At 39.4% G+C, this 15,940-nt stretch overlaps 1 protein-coding gene across 1 annotated transcript in view; it reads left to right on the top strand.

Annotated features, from left to right (window-relative positions):
- The window catches only part of CMTM4 (CKLF like MARVEL transmembrane domain containing 4), a 42,429-nt gene that overhangs the window by 12,706 nt on the left and 13,783 nt on the right, over positions 1-15,940 (top strand). The window contains exon 2 of the mRNA XM_065640759.1: positions 8,204-8,380. Coding sequence (XP_065496831.1) covers positions 8,204-8,380 — 177 coding nt within the window. The remainder of the gene's footprint in view (positions 1-8,203; positions 8,381-15,940) is intronic.

Here is a 15,940-nt window from a genome sequence, read left to right as displayed (position 1 = left end):
GTTTTGCATTTATCTAGCAGATAAGGATATTTGTTGTATAGGTGTGTCCAAGCTGTACTAATGCATAGTTAGCAGGAAATAAGTCACTATGTCTGCAGCTTTTTTTTTCTTCTAGACTCTATGATTAATTTAACTTTTAAAATGGATGCATTTCTATTTTAGCCAGTTCAGAATATCTTCTGTTCACCTTAGTTCAGTCCAGTTAATTTTCAGTTAATTCCATTTTTTTAGCATGTTAGTTTTCAGTTAATTCCAGGGTGGTTTTGCATGTTAGTTTTGATGTACCTGGTGTTTCAAAACAACTGTCATTCTGTTGTTAACTTAGAGAGTTGATTACCCTTATTCTTAAATGTGACCCTTTTCCATAATATGCCATAAAAATGTTTCTGACCTCAAAAATATGTTCTGTGTATAGGATTAGTCTTTTGCCTAAGTTGAGAAAGGGAAGTCAGTAGTAGCTGAATCTTTCCAGGATTATAGAAAACTATTGGACGTGGCAAAAGATCATCTGATTTAATAAAGACTGCATAATATTGAATGCTCTGAAGTCTTGCCATGTTGTATTCAAAAGTGAACTAAGAAATAATGAAAACGTAAGGATTGCAGCTACATGTAAAACCCTAGAGGTGCACTGAAGATCTGAAATTTAAATATTCTGCTATTATTTCTATTGTCACCACCAAAACCAAATCAGAGTTGAATTCAGAGGTCTGGTTGAGTTTCTCTGGATTTGTTCAGTGTCGTATTTTGTGCCATTAGAACACAATTTAGTTTCTCCAGAGTGCTGAATCTCTGGTGTTTCTTAAGCTTTCTTCTCTGGCCAGCATAGTTTTCCTAAGTTTTCTGTATTGTCAGGAAAGTTTAATACTCATTTGTGATTTAAGGCTCCTTGCAGTCCAATTACCAGAGTTAGTGACACATTTCTTTTAAGGATGCAGACTAGGAACAGGCGGGAAATCAGTCATTCTGTTTCGGGTAAAAGATGGTTTCCTGCTGGAGAAGCAGGACTGTGTTTAAGCCATATGATCCCAAATATTCATATCTGTGTCAGCTGGTTTAGATGTGGGAAATGCATGTGTTTTGCAAGGAATGAGACCCACTTGGTTTCATACATTAAGTTGAGACTGCTGGGCCAAGTAAATGAGAACAATAAATCTAGATTTTAATTCAAAAAAGTTCAATGTCTTCAGATACTTTAAGTGGTGTAAAAGCAATTTATTTCTTCTCTATTTTGTGCGTATATATTGTGCTGTGCCATTAATTTAAACAGTCTGGATGTAAAAATGTCTTGGTAGTGTGACATTCTTACGAAAATTCTGTGGGTATTTTTCAGGCAGAAAAAATGCTGACCATTTTGTGGTTTTTTGGAAATCATGCGTAATTATGTCACTTAACCGCACAATAAGGCTTTCTGTGGTAACTTCTTAGATAAACAGGAAAACTAATTTTTTTACTTTGTTTTCGTTGCAGAACTGTCTTTTTTATTGTTAGTGCAAAGTTGTTGTGTTTTATTTTTGAAGAAAATAATCAAACATGTTCTGACAGGAAAAATACATCATTAGCAACCCCCTGAAAGCTCTCTTTCAGCATTGGTGCCTGTCATAGCACATTTTCTCCATTTTGGGGAAATACAGTGCGTGCCTGTGTTGCCAAGAAAGTGATGTAAATATAAGCCATTTACATAGCCCTAAAGCAGATGATTTCTTCATTAAGGGCCCTTCTCCAGGGGAATTTACAGGAAAGTTGAGATGAATACAATGATGGTGGGAGGCTAATGTGGTAAATTAGAGGACATGGGATCCCAGTGTAGAGGCCCTCTTTCAGGAATTAAATAGCCCTAAATTGTGGTCGCTTCATCCCCTTCCAGTGAGGGGCTCCTTCCCTCTGAATCGAGCCTTTATTTGGGGGTTCGTTGCTGTTCAGTGGAAGTGCAGTAGCCTCACACTGTACATGAGTTATCTTTGCAGTCCTCAACGTCCCGGGCAGTAGAACTGGACGGCAGTTTGCCAGTTTATTTAAGACAAAAAGCAAAAAATATAATTCTTGGGAAACACATCTCATATTTAATCCTGTTCTTGGATAGTTTTTCTTCTGCCTTTGCATGGTGTGGTGGTGGGAGATGAGGGATGAAGGGCAGGGGCAGGTTTGCTCTGTCACGGAGTTGGACCTGTATTGCACACACTGGGCAGACCCAGACCTTTCCTCAGTTAATGCTGGAGCTCTTGTTGTTTGATCCTGCTTTGTTGACTAGATGCTTGCATCTCCTTTGTTCAAGAAAAAGGTGGCATTGCACGTAGCCTAGGCTGTCTCCGCATAGACCTAAGCATCCAGTAGAATAAGCAGATGTTTCCACAGTGACAAAGTTGCGTATCAGCGCAGCATCTACCGTACTTATTTCAAGAAGAGTGCAAGTAGAAGGGATACTAAAAGTGACTGTTAAAAAAAAGAAAGGTAGTAATAGAGTTATACAAATCTTAGGATATGGAGGAAATGGGCTGGAACAGAAAACTGTCCAAAGTACTCAGTGCAGAGAAAAACAGATGACAAGGTTTGTTTCATCCATTAGAGGAAACTTTCTCTCTTGACTCTGCCCGAGAAAGCTGTAGCTGTGTCATTTATGGGAGGGAGCAGTAATTCTTCTAAGAGGAGATCTCCACCGCATTCAACTTGTCATTTTGCCTCGGTAAACCAATCTGAAAGTTCTGCTTGTGGAAAAACTTGCCAAAACCCATCACCCTAAACCACGAGAAGAGGTATGACTCAAAAGTGAGGGTCGCCTTCTGTGTTGGCTAAATGGCAGCGTGGGTTTCGTTGGCAGAGACCTGTAGTCTGATACGATACTGGGGTTTTTTGTGTTGGTGGGTGTTGGTTTTTTTTTGGTTTGTGTTTTTAGCTGGTCCTGTAATGACAGTCATAGGAGGCAGACACAGGCCTAGATAGATCCTGTCTCCTGGTTTTCTGAGGTAACATTGGTGACTTATGTCAAAAAGCAAGAGCAAAGCTTCAGCAGCTGGGGAGTGAGGGTTTTCTCTGCTCCAGCTTTGGGTCTCAGTCACTTGGGGCAGCGTGAGTCTTTGCACCCTCAGATGGTGTCTGCATGGAGGCTTCCCAGGAGGGCTGGAGGGTCTTTGTTCTTCTTCCCTCTTCCCAAGAGAGTGTGTATAGCCAGTGTGGTAAGGCAAGGCACCAGTTTTATCTTGGATGTGTGGTATGGCAGAGGGAGGATGATAGAAAGCTTTGGAGAAGTGACATTTTGGGTCTTTGAGCCTTGGTGAGCTGTGTGATGATTAGCTAACTCAGCAGGCGGTGATGGGGGGTAGTCAGGTGATGGAGATAAATTTGGTTAGAAAGATGTTTTCATTGTAGTTACAGAGCTCTGTGGGAGAACAGGAGAAAATGGTTATTGCTAAACCTGCGCTGAGGTCCCTCAGAAAATAAGCTGGGGTAGCTGAGATCAAGGCTGACTTTCAGTCTGTCTGTGTTCGCGGTGGGACGCTCTGGAGGCACGCTTGTGATCACGTCAGTCTGCTTTATGGCCATGTCAATCAAGTGATATTCTGGGCAGAAAAAGTCGTATTCATTCACTACCTAACTTATATAGCCTGTCTCAAATTATTTATTTTGTAAATTTTAAATGCAGAGAAAATGGAGCATTTTTCTTACAGTGTTAACACTTTTTTGTTTCGTTTTGTGTTTTGTTGGTTTTTTTTTTTTTAATGAACTTGGTCACTGGATGAGCCATGGCCTTTGGCAGGCTGCTTTGGCTCATGCTGCAGCATTTACACAATGCTTTTAAGTAATGTAGCCGAGTAAGTAATGGGTTTGATTCTATAATGTATTTCACTTTCATTTCGTGTGTTCAGAGTAGTTAGCTTTTATAATTACAAACGAAGTTAGATTCATCTCTGAGCGGGATGTCCAGTGAAAGCAGCACTAGTGTGTTTTTATAGAAGATTCACATTACTTGTAGTTAATTGGAAAGAGGCTTCTGGCAAGTTTGCAAATGTGTAGGAGGACAAGATTACCCTGATGTTTCAAAGAGAAAATATTTTGTGTTAAAGACTGAGATTTTTATTGTGTTTATGAAAAGGGAAGTTTCTGCGGGAGGATGGCTTTTTCTGATGTGGTGATTAATTCAGATTTCATTTTTTTGTTACAGCATTCATTGTGAGATAAAGAATGGGCAGTTAACAGGAAAGTATTACCTGTAGCCCTAGCAGGGTGGATCGTCTTAGAGAAGGGTGAAATATGTTTTTATTGCAAGAAAAATAGTAACACGTTTAGTTGGAATCTTGCTTGAAGTACAAAAGTTTTACAGATAAATTGTACGCATGGGAATGTTCTCCTTTCTCTGTACCCTTGACCAACAAGTGTTCAGGTGTCCCGATCCACTCTGCGATGCTAATGTTCCCGTTAATAGTCAGCTATTGTGCCTGTTTCCAAAACACAGCCTCCAATTTGTGTCCAGAATCTCTATCATAAACTGAAGCAATTGAGGTTTTCCCCCAGCCTTTCTGATAAACACGTCAATAGACTTGGGCTGCCACAGCCCAGGCAACTGCTGGACGGTCATGCCCTCACTTGAACTGGTTTGGGTTAAGTCAAACCTAAGTGTACACAACTAATACTTTCCTTACAAGGATGCGTTACAGGGAAATGTGTTTTATAATTTCTTAAGGGATAAAATGAAGATTTAAGGTAGAATTGCTCTGAAGTTTATTAATTATTAATTCTGAGCTTGGGAGTACATAAGTAACATGTGATGATTAGAGTTCATTGCTCCAAGTGCCTCTTCAGTACATAGTTTATTTCTAATGCTGTATGCAATAAACACTCCTCTTTTTTTTTGAGCTGTGCCTGCTCAGATGGGCACGATAACCTTGGAGAAGCGGTGCTGTCTGGTATAGAGAAGAGTCAGTGTAGGATTGTTATCAGCAAAACAACAAGCTCCATGTGCCAAGTAGCAGATGCCCAGAGCAGTGATTGGTGTGCAAGAGTTTTTGGCTCCTTCAGCGTCATGTTGGTGGCACAATCCAGAGCTGTTTGTATTTTTAGAAAATCAGTCTAATCGTGTGGGCTTGTACTACAGTATTTCTAGAGAATATTGCAGAACCATTTATTTTAAAAGAATAAAAATTTTAGAGTGTTATATTAAAAATAGTGGCAAGAGCATTGGAGATTTTATATTGGAAAATCTAAAAATTAAAGCTTTGCCAGGTAACATGTAGCGTTAATCCTTGATATTGATCCTGCTTGAAATGGCTAAGTTTTTTTAGAGCTTTAATTTTTTTTCTAAAATTGTATTCCGTGTCATCTTTGGTTATGAGGCATATGTTGACATAAGAAGTGGGCTTCATTACATGCTAGGGCCACAAAGATGATTAAGGGAGTGGAGCATCTCCCTTATGAGGAAAGGCTGAGCGAGCTGGGTCTCTTTAGCTTGGAGAAGAGGAGACTGAGGGGTGACCTTATCAATGTTTATAAATATATAAAGGGTGGTTGTCACGAGGATGGAGCCAGGCTCTTCTCGGTGACAACCAACAGTAAGACAAGGGGTAATGGGTTCAAGCTGGAACACAAGAGGTTCCGCTTAAATTTAAGAAACTTCTTCTCAGTGAGGGTGACGGAACACTGGAACAGGCTGCCCAGAGAGGTTGTGGAGTCTCCTTCTCTGGAGACATTCAAAACCCGCCTGGACGCCTTCCTGTGTAACCTCACCTAGGTGTTCCTGCTGCGGCAGGGAGATTGGACTAGATGATCTTTCGAGGTCCCTTCCAATCCCTAACATTCTGTGATTCTGTGTAATATTGTAAAACGAAGCCATGTTATGGACAGTATTTTTTGTGTGTCATTTCTGAAATCGTAGTTTGACTTTGATTCTGGTTTTTTTCTGAATGTTCCATTTTGCTGCGTATTCTTTCTTTTTTTTCCAGAACTATTCAGTATCAAAGATAAAATCTGAAGTTGAAGTGTTTAGTCACTGGGTATCCAGTCAGAATTTGTTTGATGTGGATTGGCCTGCTCTATTAGCTGGCAAAAATTAGTATGGTATGTGCTCTCTTAAAGAGAGCGTGCTTTTTGATTAAACATGTTTTGCTTTGTTTTAATCCATCTTTAAACTTAAATTAGCTACTGTATTCTGAAGTATGTGGCAAATGAAGTGTGGGGTATTGCCCTTTAATTAGAGTAACTGCTGATGTTAGTGACAAAAATGGTAAATTCTTTCAAAATCCTTTTTCTTCTTTTTGCTAATTTTGTTGAATTTTGACGAAGAAGACAAGGGAGGTGATTGTCCCCCTGTACTTGGTGCTGGTGAGACTGTACCTTGAATCCTGTTCGGTTTTGGGCCCCTCGCTGCAGGAAAGACATGGAGGTGCTGGAGAGAGTGCAGAGGAGGTGATGAAGCTGGTGAGGGGTCTGGAGCACAAGTCTGATGAGCGGTTGATGGAGCTGGGGTTGTTCAGCCTGGAGAACAGGAGGCTGAGGGGGGAGACCTCATCGCTGTCTACAACAGCCTGAAAGGAGGTTGTAGCATGGAGGGTGTTGGTCTCTTCTCCTGAGTAGCAAGTGATCGGGCGAGAGGAAATGGCCTCAAGTTGCACCAGGGGAGGTTTAGATTGGATATTAGGGAAAAATTTTTTCACAGGAAGGGTTGTCGGGCATTGGAACAGGCTGCCCAGGGAAGTGGTGGAGTCACCATCCCTGGAGGAGTTTAAAAGGTGTTTAGACGAGGTTCTTAGGGACATGATTACTAAATCTAGTAATGATCATGATTACTAAATCTAGCTAGAGTTAGGTTATGGTTGGACTCAATGATCTTGAGGGTGTCTTCCAACCAAAATGATTCGATGATAAGTTAATGGATGAAGCATAAAAAGTGCTGCAAAAAAGTGTATTTGTAAAGCATTATTGGAGTTGGCAAAGAAGGATTTAGCATAAATTGATTTGTATTGTAGCTTCTGTCAATCTTTTAACCTTATGTTTTGTTTGTGCAAAACCTTCAAGTTATGGAATATTTAGCTCTGAGGAGGCTACCTCCGTGAGTTATTCGTCCTCAAATTGAAGCGACTTCCTATGATCTTACTAGAATTATGTGGCAGAGCAAAAAAAGTGAATTCTTTCTGAAAAATGTAAGTGAGTGGGTAGGGAGGTTGTTGTCTTGAAAACCAAAGCAAAATACTCCTAGGGCCTTCCTTGCTTGCCATGGAAAATTAAAAGACAAACAAACTACAAACAAACAAAGAGCAGAAGAAAACCATCCATGCAACAGTTTTCCTTTTACCAGTTATACACTAACATTTGTGAATTGTATACTTTGTGGTGTCTACTGGTATCAAGGTGGTTGCTATCAGTGGTAACTAATGTTGGTGTGTGATTTTTATATATTTTAGTTTTGTCCGTGGGGCAGATTTTTTTAAAGTATAGTGAGTTTCATTGTTTTATCCTAAATAGTAAATTAAACTCTCATCTTGCAAAAGTCTGCATTTGTGTTAACTCTACCAAGAAATCTTCTGAATTTAGTGTGACTAACCATTAGCCCAGTTAGATGTATGAGTTTGCAGCACCAGGAGTTTTTACTTCATCTATTAGCTGCTTGTTTTAATGTATTATAAGAGAACTATAAAATGTTTTTGTCTGAAATATAGCATATTAATGATTAAAAGCATGGAGAGGCAGGTATTTCTGGATGCTGGTAGAGATCCTGAATCTATTTTGTATTGGTTTAGATATCAAGTTGATAGTGAATTTTAAATAATAGCTTTATTAAAATGTCTTTCATAATCACACTTTTCCTATTATGTAATTGAGCTTGAGGTTGGCCCAATAGACAAATGCATTCCACCTTCAAGTTTTGGAATAGCATATCATGACTGAAAAATGAAATAAAATGTCTGAAGTGCCATTTGCACATTAAGCCAGTGGCCTGAAGGGGTTTCGTGCCCTTCTGGGTGTCTCAGTCATTTTGATGTTAGGCTCCTTGTAATTTTGCTAAAATATACTTTGTTGAACAGGAGATATCCAGAAAGTCTTGCATTAATTTGCTTTTGTTTTTGCTCTTTAGACAGTGCCCTGTTATAAACTAAAATCACACATTCCTGAGTGTAAACTGATCATGTTCCCAATGGAAATTTCAGGAATACTTGCGGCTACTTTCAAAATGTGGAAATCTATTTATATTTTTTTCCCTTGTTTTTCTTCCTAGGTTTTGGCACTGATTGCATTCATCTGCATAGAGACCATCATGGAATGCTCCCCTTGTGAAGGCCTTTATTTCTTCGAGTTTGTGAGCTGTAGTGCATTAGTGGTTACTGGAGTTCTGTTGCTTATGTTCAGTCTAAATCTTCACACAAGAATACCGCAGATCAACTGGAATCTTACTGTAAGTTCATACAAATCCTCGCTCTGTTAAAAATAGCTGCAAGTCTGTTTTTAAGTTTGGTCTTTGAACTGTACTTTCTAGTCTTGTTTAAGATTGTGTACGGGTGTTCTTTGTGCTGAGTAAAGCATACATTTTACTTACATTTCTTTTTGAATACTAATAGCAGAATGGGCTTTGAAAAGTAGCAAGATTAAACAACATTAAATAGAATTAAAGTTGTCTTCTAGCAGATTCTCTTTTGAAGGAAAAAACTTCCTGCTAATGTCAGCAATTGCTGTTTGTGGATGAAGTGGATAAAAATGCAGCCTGTAGTTATTTAACTTTGACAGATGCTGTTTTTACAGTAACCCGTTGTTCTCTCTTAAGCTGTTTCTTATATTAGGACAGCTATGCTACATATATTTTCTTACACAGATTAATGCAATCATCGGGTGGTAGTGTAAAAAATTATGTGCTGTCTCTGAAAATCAGGTGGTTTGAATTGCTTACACACATAGCTATTAAACATTGACTGGCAATGCTTGATGTATTCTCAAATATGAGGAGTTTTAGGGAGAGAACTGCTGGCAGTGCACATTCCTTTTGTCCAAGTCTCTATTTCCATCCTGTACTATGAGTTAAACTTTCAGATTGGGTTGCATAAACACAGGTCACAAAATCAACGTTAGTCACTCTAGCAAAAGGTCTGTCAACTTCAAGGACGATATTTATATTAACTTCTTGGGACAGTACAGATACATATGTGCCTATGTTCTAACTTATAACAGTAATTTTGTAAGTAGTGTTGGAGACCAGTCCCAGAGGTTTTTTAGGCGTCTGTGTGATTTTTAAAAGTTTGTTTTTAATGTAATTTATGTTGTAATTTGTACATTTGCAGTAACGGTTTAGAAGCCTAAATGACTAAAATGAGACTGGAATGTGGAATTAGATGATCCTTTGCACCCTGGGGATGCATGATTTATTGAGGAACTCTTCCTAAGAGTACTTGGTAGATAGATTAGATGGACTGTCAACTGTGACTTGTACCTGTAGGTGGAGGAGATCCAGGAGGCTTGGGAAACAAAACCAGTGGAACCACTGGAGTATTTCTACTTTATCTTGCCTTTGCTGCTTTTGTCTTTGTTCTGCCAGTAGTGTCACCACTTATCTTTGCTGAAAAGTGGCAGCTGCAGAGAGAAGGTAATCTGTATTTCTCTTGCCAGTCTAGTTGTTTAATGAGCATCACAACAGCCTGACAGCTTGTAACAGCAATTGAAGACCATCTTTTTATACCACACAGTTCTATACACTCTGGTAGGATGTACAAGAGCATGATAACAAGTGTGTGTAAGTGCATCAGTGTCACATAAAATACATGATGGTTTTGCTGGTGTGATGCAAGTGCTTTCGCAGTGAATACCAGGTGTGGCTTATGTTCAAAGGAAGTTTGACCAGGACATTTTATCAGGAGACCATACAGTGGTTGCATGGTGACCATGGCTGAGCTGAAGTTGTGTCTCTGGAAGAGTCAGTTTAATGATTTTGCGTACTCTTGTTTCTGTATATCTGTACCTTTTGCTCTGTCGTTGAGCGCTGTGGCACACTTTTACTGCCTGCCAGAACACTTTGACAATAGGTTGAACATACATAAGTACAGAAGCTTAACTGCAGCTCTCTGCCTTTCCCCCCAAGTAATGCCGTGGATGTTACTGTGTGTAGCTGGTAGGTCCTTTCAGCCACTCTGACCTCTTATGGTATTTGAGTGACAAGAGTGGTTGCGTTGAGTGCAGCATTACTTGTCTCTGCATAGCACTCTGTTAGAGATCTTTAGAGAAAAGAGGGCTTAAAAATCCAACCAGTTGTGGTGTGGGGTTTTTTTGTTTGCTTTTTTTAAAAAAAAAAGTATTTTAGTTTTTAGGGCAATGGCCACACTCTGAACCCTCTGCCTGAATGGCATAGAGCAATGACATGGTTGGAGTTCAGCCTGAAGGGCCAATGAAATACTCTGCAAATGCTTTTGCTATAGTTCATATTGCCACGTCAGCAGAGGTAGAGGTAAATTATCGTGATGTCGCAAGTCTCTTTTTTGTTTTGTACTGAAGATGAAATGCTTCTTCAATTATTATATCAAAGATCTCTTAACATTAGTGAGAACTGGAAGCTTCTGACTTCCATTAACTGATGAGACCTTCCTTCTTTCTGGTATTGCTTATTGACTTCAACAATCATTAGTCTGATAGGACTGGTGCTCTGAGAGCAGCGTGGGAGTATTTTCCTTATTCAGATAGCTGTAGTCTGCTGGTGCACCTACAGAGTGGGGGATCGAAGGCTGCTGATAAAGCACTTCTGCGAGATTACTACAGCAAAGTTAGTAGGAAATGTAAGAATGTAGAGTTGTGTCTGAATGTGGTTGTTTTGGCTTATTTTGGCATTTTATTCTTCAGTTTAGATGTATATTCAAACATTATTTGCCTCTTTCAATATTTAGTACTTTCTTGTGTTTTGAATGGCTATTTTGAATAATTTTGCAGCCTCTCTATATGACAGTTGTCACAGGAGCTGCTTTCTGGCAACAGTTTCACACTCCTGAATGCTTTAGGAGGAAGTCACTCCTGCTTAGGTATAAATTCATTAATATACATGCTTTAAAAAAAATATGACTTTATAATGGGTATTTCCCCTGTGAAAAGTCTCAAACTTTGCTTTTTAGAAGCTGTATGAGAAGAAGAGGCTGGTAGAGTGCTTGAAAGAATTTAATAGTCTTAAATTTAGGAAGAAGTCTTCCTTTAAACACAGCACTCAGACTTCTAGGAAGCATTTGAAACCATTTGCTTTCAAATGATCCTACCTATTAGAAAGTACCAGGCCAGCAACTGCTATTGTCCAACACAGGATTGTTTGTTTCCTTTAGTACTTTATTAAAATTAAACATCTTTCTAATGTGTTGTGGATATTGCCTGATGTCCACTATCCCCAGCTGGAATGAAAACATGGATCAGTATATACTAGCATCTAATGGATATGCAAATGTACAATTTTTTAAATATATATTTTTAGCCATTTGGGAAAAAGAGCTTTGTTTTGATCCTAATTAGAAACTTGGCAGCCATTTTCACATTTTCCTGTGGTAAACCTGGAAGAAACATGGAGCTGGTGAGGCAGGAAAGAACCTTGCTTGCATGTTTTGGAAAGAGGCAGGTCGGTTACAGTAAGATGAAAGAGCAGTCACTTGTCTGCGTTGTGCAGGACTATCAATATTATGCAAAAATGCAAAAGCTGGGAAAGATGTCAGTGGAAATTTCCATTTCCTTTATGCTTCACAGCTCAAAGGGAGCCTGTTCTGCAAGGAGACTAGCAAGTGGCACAGGGGAGATCTCTGCTTAACTGAGGAGCTGCTGCTTTGAAATGTGTGTTTTCAGAGTTAACTAAGAACTGAATGTTTGCTATAATTTTGTGTTTGGCTAAATTATCCTTTTTTTGTTTTTTTAATTCATTATTTGAATCTAATGTGGTCTACTGGGAGAGCTTAAGATCTTGCAGCCAAAGTGTGGATGACATGGCCCTCTAGAAGCAGAGGCGGGGTAGGAAAGGTAACAGGAGCGTTTGTCGTTCACTCCAGTGTTTGGGTGAACTGGCATGTGGTTTGCCAGGCTTTCCGACTGTCACTGCAGAGTGGATCCACTGTGATGCTGCTGTACCTGTTTTTCATGGCTGAGAACTGAGATGACTTGGGGAGGCGGAAAAGTGATGGCCAACAGCTGAGATTACTGGAATTTGATAGCGTCTCTTGGATGAAAATTTGTATGATGAGAGAAATCAGAGTCGTTACAGATGTAAATCATTGCTTAATCTGCTGGCGGAATGGACTGTTCATGTCTGTGTGTAGGAAAAAAAAATCCTCCAATAGATTTTGACTGCTGATTTTTATTTTTAGACATGAACTGGAACTCTGGTAGTGTATTTTCTGTGTGTGCAGTTCTGAATATGGAGTTTTTCAGCCTACAGCAGTTTCAAAGACAAGGCACAGAACTGATCACACCACAAGCTAATTAGAGTTCAGCCGGGCTCGTTAGCCTGGATTCAGTCCCAGGGAAGCAGGGCTGCAGGGAGAAAATGCCAGGAGTCAGGTGTGTCTCTGAGGGCGCACATCAGCAGTTGTGTTTTGTGCTGCCTGAACACTTGTTTCATCATCTTTGCAGGGTTGGGGTTTTATCAGTTGTTACAGAGATGAAACTTTGTGTGCAAGCAACTGACACTGAATTGGCTTGCAGAAAATCTGATGTGCCAGAATGTCAAACTGTCTTATGCCAACCCTGGCTCTGAAGAGTGTCATTACAAAGCTGTAGTTCAAAGGCATTCAGGGGGCAATCCTTTTTTTTTTCTTTTGTTTTCTTTTGTTTTCTTTTTTTTCCAAAATTTTTTTTCCCCTCTTCTGTTTTGAAAAAACATCTTGATTTTCTTTGGCTTGCATAGCTCTTGAATGAGAAATAAAGTCATCCTTCACTTTTATGTTTACTGCTGTCAAAATAGCAATACCTATTAAGGATAAAAATGGATATTTTACAAATTTTAAAAAATTGTCAGAATTAATTTCCACTGGGTTAGTGCTGGTTTTGGACAGTTCTCGTTTGGAGCATGGTATAAACAATTACACATTATTCCTAAGAAATACAAACACACCTTTTAAATACAAGAAATATTACATGGTTCGGTAGTTATTGCTAGTAAGGACTGTTGCTTTGTGATGGCTGCTGGTCCTGTCTCTGCAGGACTGCTATTGGAAAAACATGCAGGGAAAGCAGTGAGGAGCAGCTGAGAAAGAACTGAGAGGGAAATAGGCAGGTGATCATCAAGAAACCAAAATGAAATGGGCCTTGTGGAAGCATTCATTCAGGAACTTGTTTTGTCATTTACAGCAGAGTCACTACATCTAACAGACCTTGTATTCTAACTCAAAAATAGTTAGAAATGAGAAGAAAATAATATGAATCTTGGTTTTGAGGCCACTACTTCCACTTCTTCAAAATCATAGCTTGTCCCTGACCTTTCGGAGAGTTGGTTGAGGCTTTTGAAAGCCACATGTGTTAATTCAGGGCTTTTTTTTACATAGTTCGCTTGAGATGCTGTAAATGGAACTGATTTACAGCAGTGCCAGACACCTGGGGCTGGATCGAAGCTCCTGTTCAGGAGCACCTGCAGGTGAATGCCGGAGACGTTTGGGGGCTGCCGCGTGTGACGAGGGACCCGTGGGGACCGTCAGCCCCGCGCTATGAGGCGGGCACTCTGGTGTCTCTGTCTGCACAGCAGGAATCCAGCCCTCTGGCCACTGACAGATTGCTGAAATCATTAGTCATGAGCTGTTTCATCAGGGGGAAGTGATGCTGATGTAAATCTTGGGGTAGCAGAATGTAGTGTTTGAATAAGGCTCTTGTACTTATGTAAGCCTAAATAAATGAGAAAAAGAGGTGGAATTCAGTGCTCATATAGTTAATTCTATTTCTTCTACCTGCGATTTATTTTTACTTGAGAAACCATGTTTCCATTTTTAATTGTGGTGGAAAATGCTGGTACAGTGTTTAATAGTATGATTGTAGAGTGAAATTATGGGAGTTTGACCAGTGTACTTGTCTGAGAGGACTAACCAGTATGTTTGTAAAATTCAAATTGATAGCTTCATGTAGAAACAAGGGAAGAAGTTCCCAAACCTTGCAAGTGAAGTACTGGTTGGAGGAAAAATTAGAGACGATGTACAAAAAAAAAATTAAAAAGGCAGAAAAAACCAAAACAACAAAACCCCAATAACCACACTTCCCCTCCCTTCCCCTGCCAACGGGAAAACAAGCTGCCAAAACCCAGACAGCTAAAAGGAATCCTTACTTTGAGCTCTCTCTTTTGTGGAAAATAACCTGGACAACAGCAGGCCCTTAACTTCTGTCACCTTTTGTGACAAAGTCAAGCTGCTGAAATGTGCAGGCTTCTTTTCCAGATTACATTCATTTAGCTACTTTAAACTCCATTTAAATAGAAACTCTTGGATTTCAGAAAGCAAATGACAAAAGCAACCACCGGTTTAAATGTCATATTTTTGTTTATACGAATTACAACTGCAGTATGGCACTGTCTCCCTTTTAAATAGTACCTGCTCACTTGTACAGTCTCTTACTTCACCACAAAATATGGGATAAAAAGGCAGAGCGTGTTATGTTGATTGAATGTCTCTTAAAAGCTTGGATATGTGAAGTCATGGAGAGGGATGGATAAAGCTGTGTGGATATTACTGACGCGCCTCTGAGCATCAGAGCCGTCTCCTGGTAATGCACAAACAGGAGGACGTAACAGCAGCTTTTGAAGCTGGTGTCCCCTGCAGCTTTCAGGAGTTACTTCATGGGAGTTTTCAGGCCTGTTAGCAGAGCTCTTGTTCATAGCACCAGTTCAGCTTCTCTGTCCTCATTAATCCAGGAACCATACCTGCCCAGACCCTTAAAAGCAAAAGACTGTAGGATGCTGTCCACTTTTCTCTTCTAGAGTTTCCAGCCTTTACAGCAGAATCAGCAGAACAAAAGCCTCACCCTGTTTTAGTATAAAATGCTGTCTTGGCATAAACCCATCTTCCTCCGCAAGTTAAGATTCCTCTTCTGCTCCTTCTGAGTGGGCAGATGGCTGGGGATGGCAGTAGCAAATTATGTCCTTGGATACTCTCCTTTGGGCTAACAGGAGCATTGGTGACTGATAAGAGTGACTTGCGAACAACTAGCAAGTGACAAGAAGTCAGTCTTTCATTTTAAATCATTTTGGAAAGGAAAAAGGGAGCAGCAGCAGTCTAGAGTGGATTTGATTCAGCTCATAGATCTTATTCTCTGTTATGGATGGCAGCTTTGTACAGTATTTTATGGCACAGCATACTGTCTCATGAGGTTGCTGTAATTTCAGCAGAAATTCTTCTATCTGTGTGATGTGGTTTTTACTTTGTCTATAAATATAATAGCAAGAACTTCAGCTCCATCATGGCCAGATTTGAAACGGCTCATCTTTTTTCAATTAGTTTATTCTGTTTATTGCCACGATTATTCATTTTCTCTTACGTGGAAAAAAGCAACGTTATTTTAGGGAGTGTCCTTTACTTCTTGAATTCTTGCTGTAATTCATTCTCTTTTGCTTCTGCTCTGACTTTGTCCAAAACCAAAGTGTTGTGTGTTGTTTTTTTTTCCTTATATTTCTTCTCTAAGTAGTAAGTACCAAATTTTGGATTAAAACCAAACCTCCACTGATATTTCTATCTGTGATGTTACCATTATATATTGGTATGACAGCGTTATTGATAAGTGTCATTGCTCCTTCAGCTCAAAACAATCTGATCTGTGGATATGGAAGACTGCGTTAGTTTTAATTTTTTTTTTAATTGTATAAGTGTGAATCAAATATTAATTGCATTAAAAAGTTTTGATCTAAACAGGAAAAATGGAATTGGAGAAACAAATAAATTGGAACCTCAAGATGGAATAATTTCTTTAGATTTGAATTGTTGGATTCTTTGCAAGGATAGATTTGATATTCTTTGTAAAGAGAACAATGAAATAAAAT

This window comes from Caloenas nicobarica, chromosome 9, assembly GCF_036013445.1.
Source record: "Caloenas nicobarica isolate bCalNic1 chromosome 9, bCalNic1.hap1, whole genome shotgun sequence".
Classification (NCBI taxonomy): Eukaryota; Metazoa; Chordata; class Aves; order Columbiformes; family Columbidae; genus Caloenas; species Caloenas nicobarica.
This window is presented reverse-complemented; position numbering and strand designations above follow the sequence as displayed.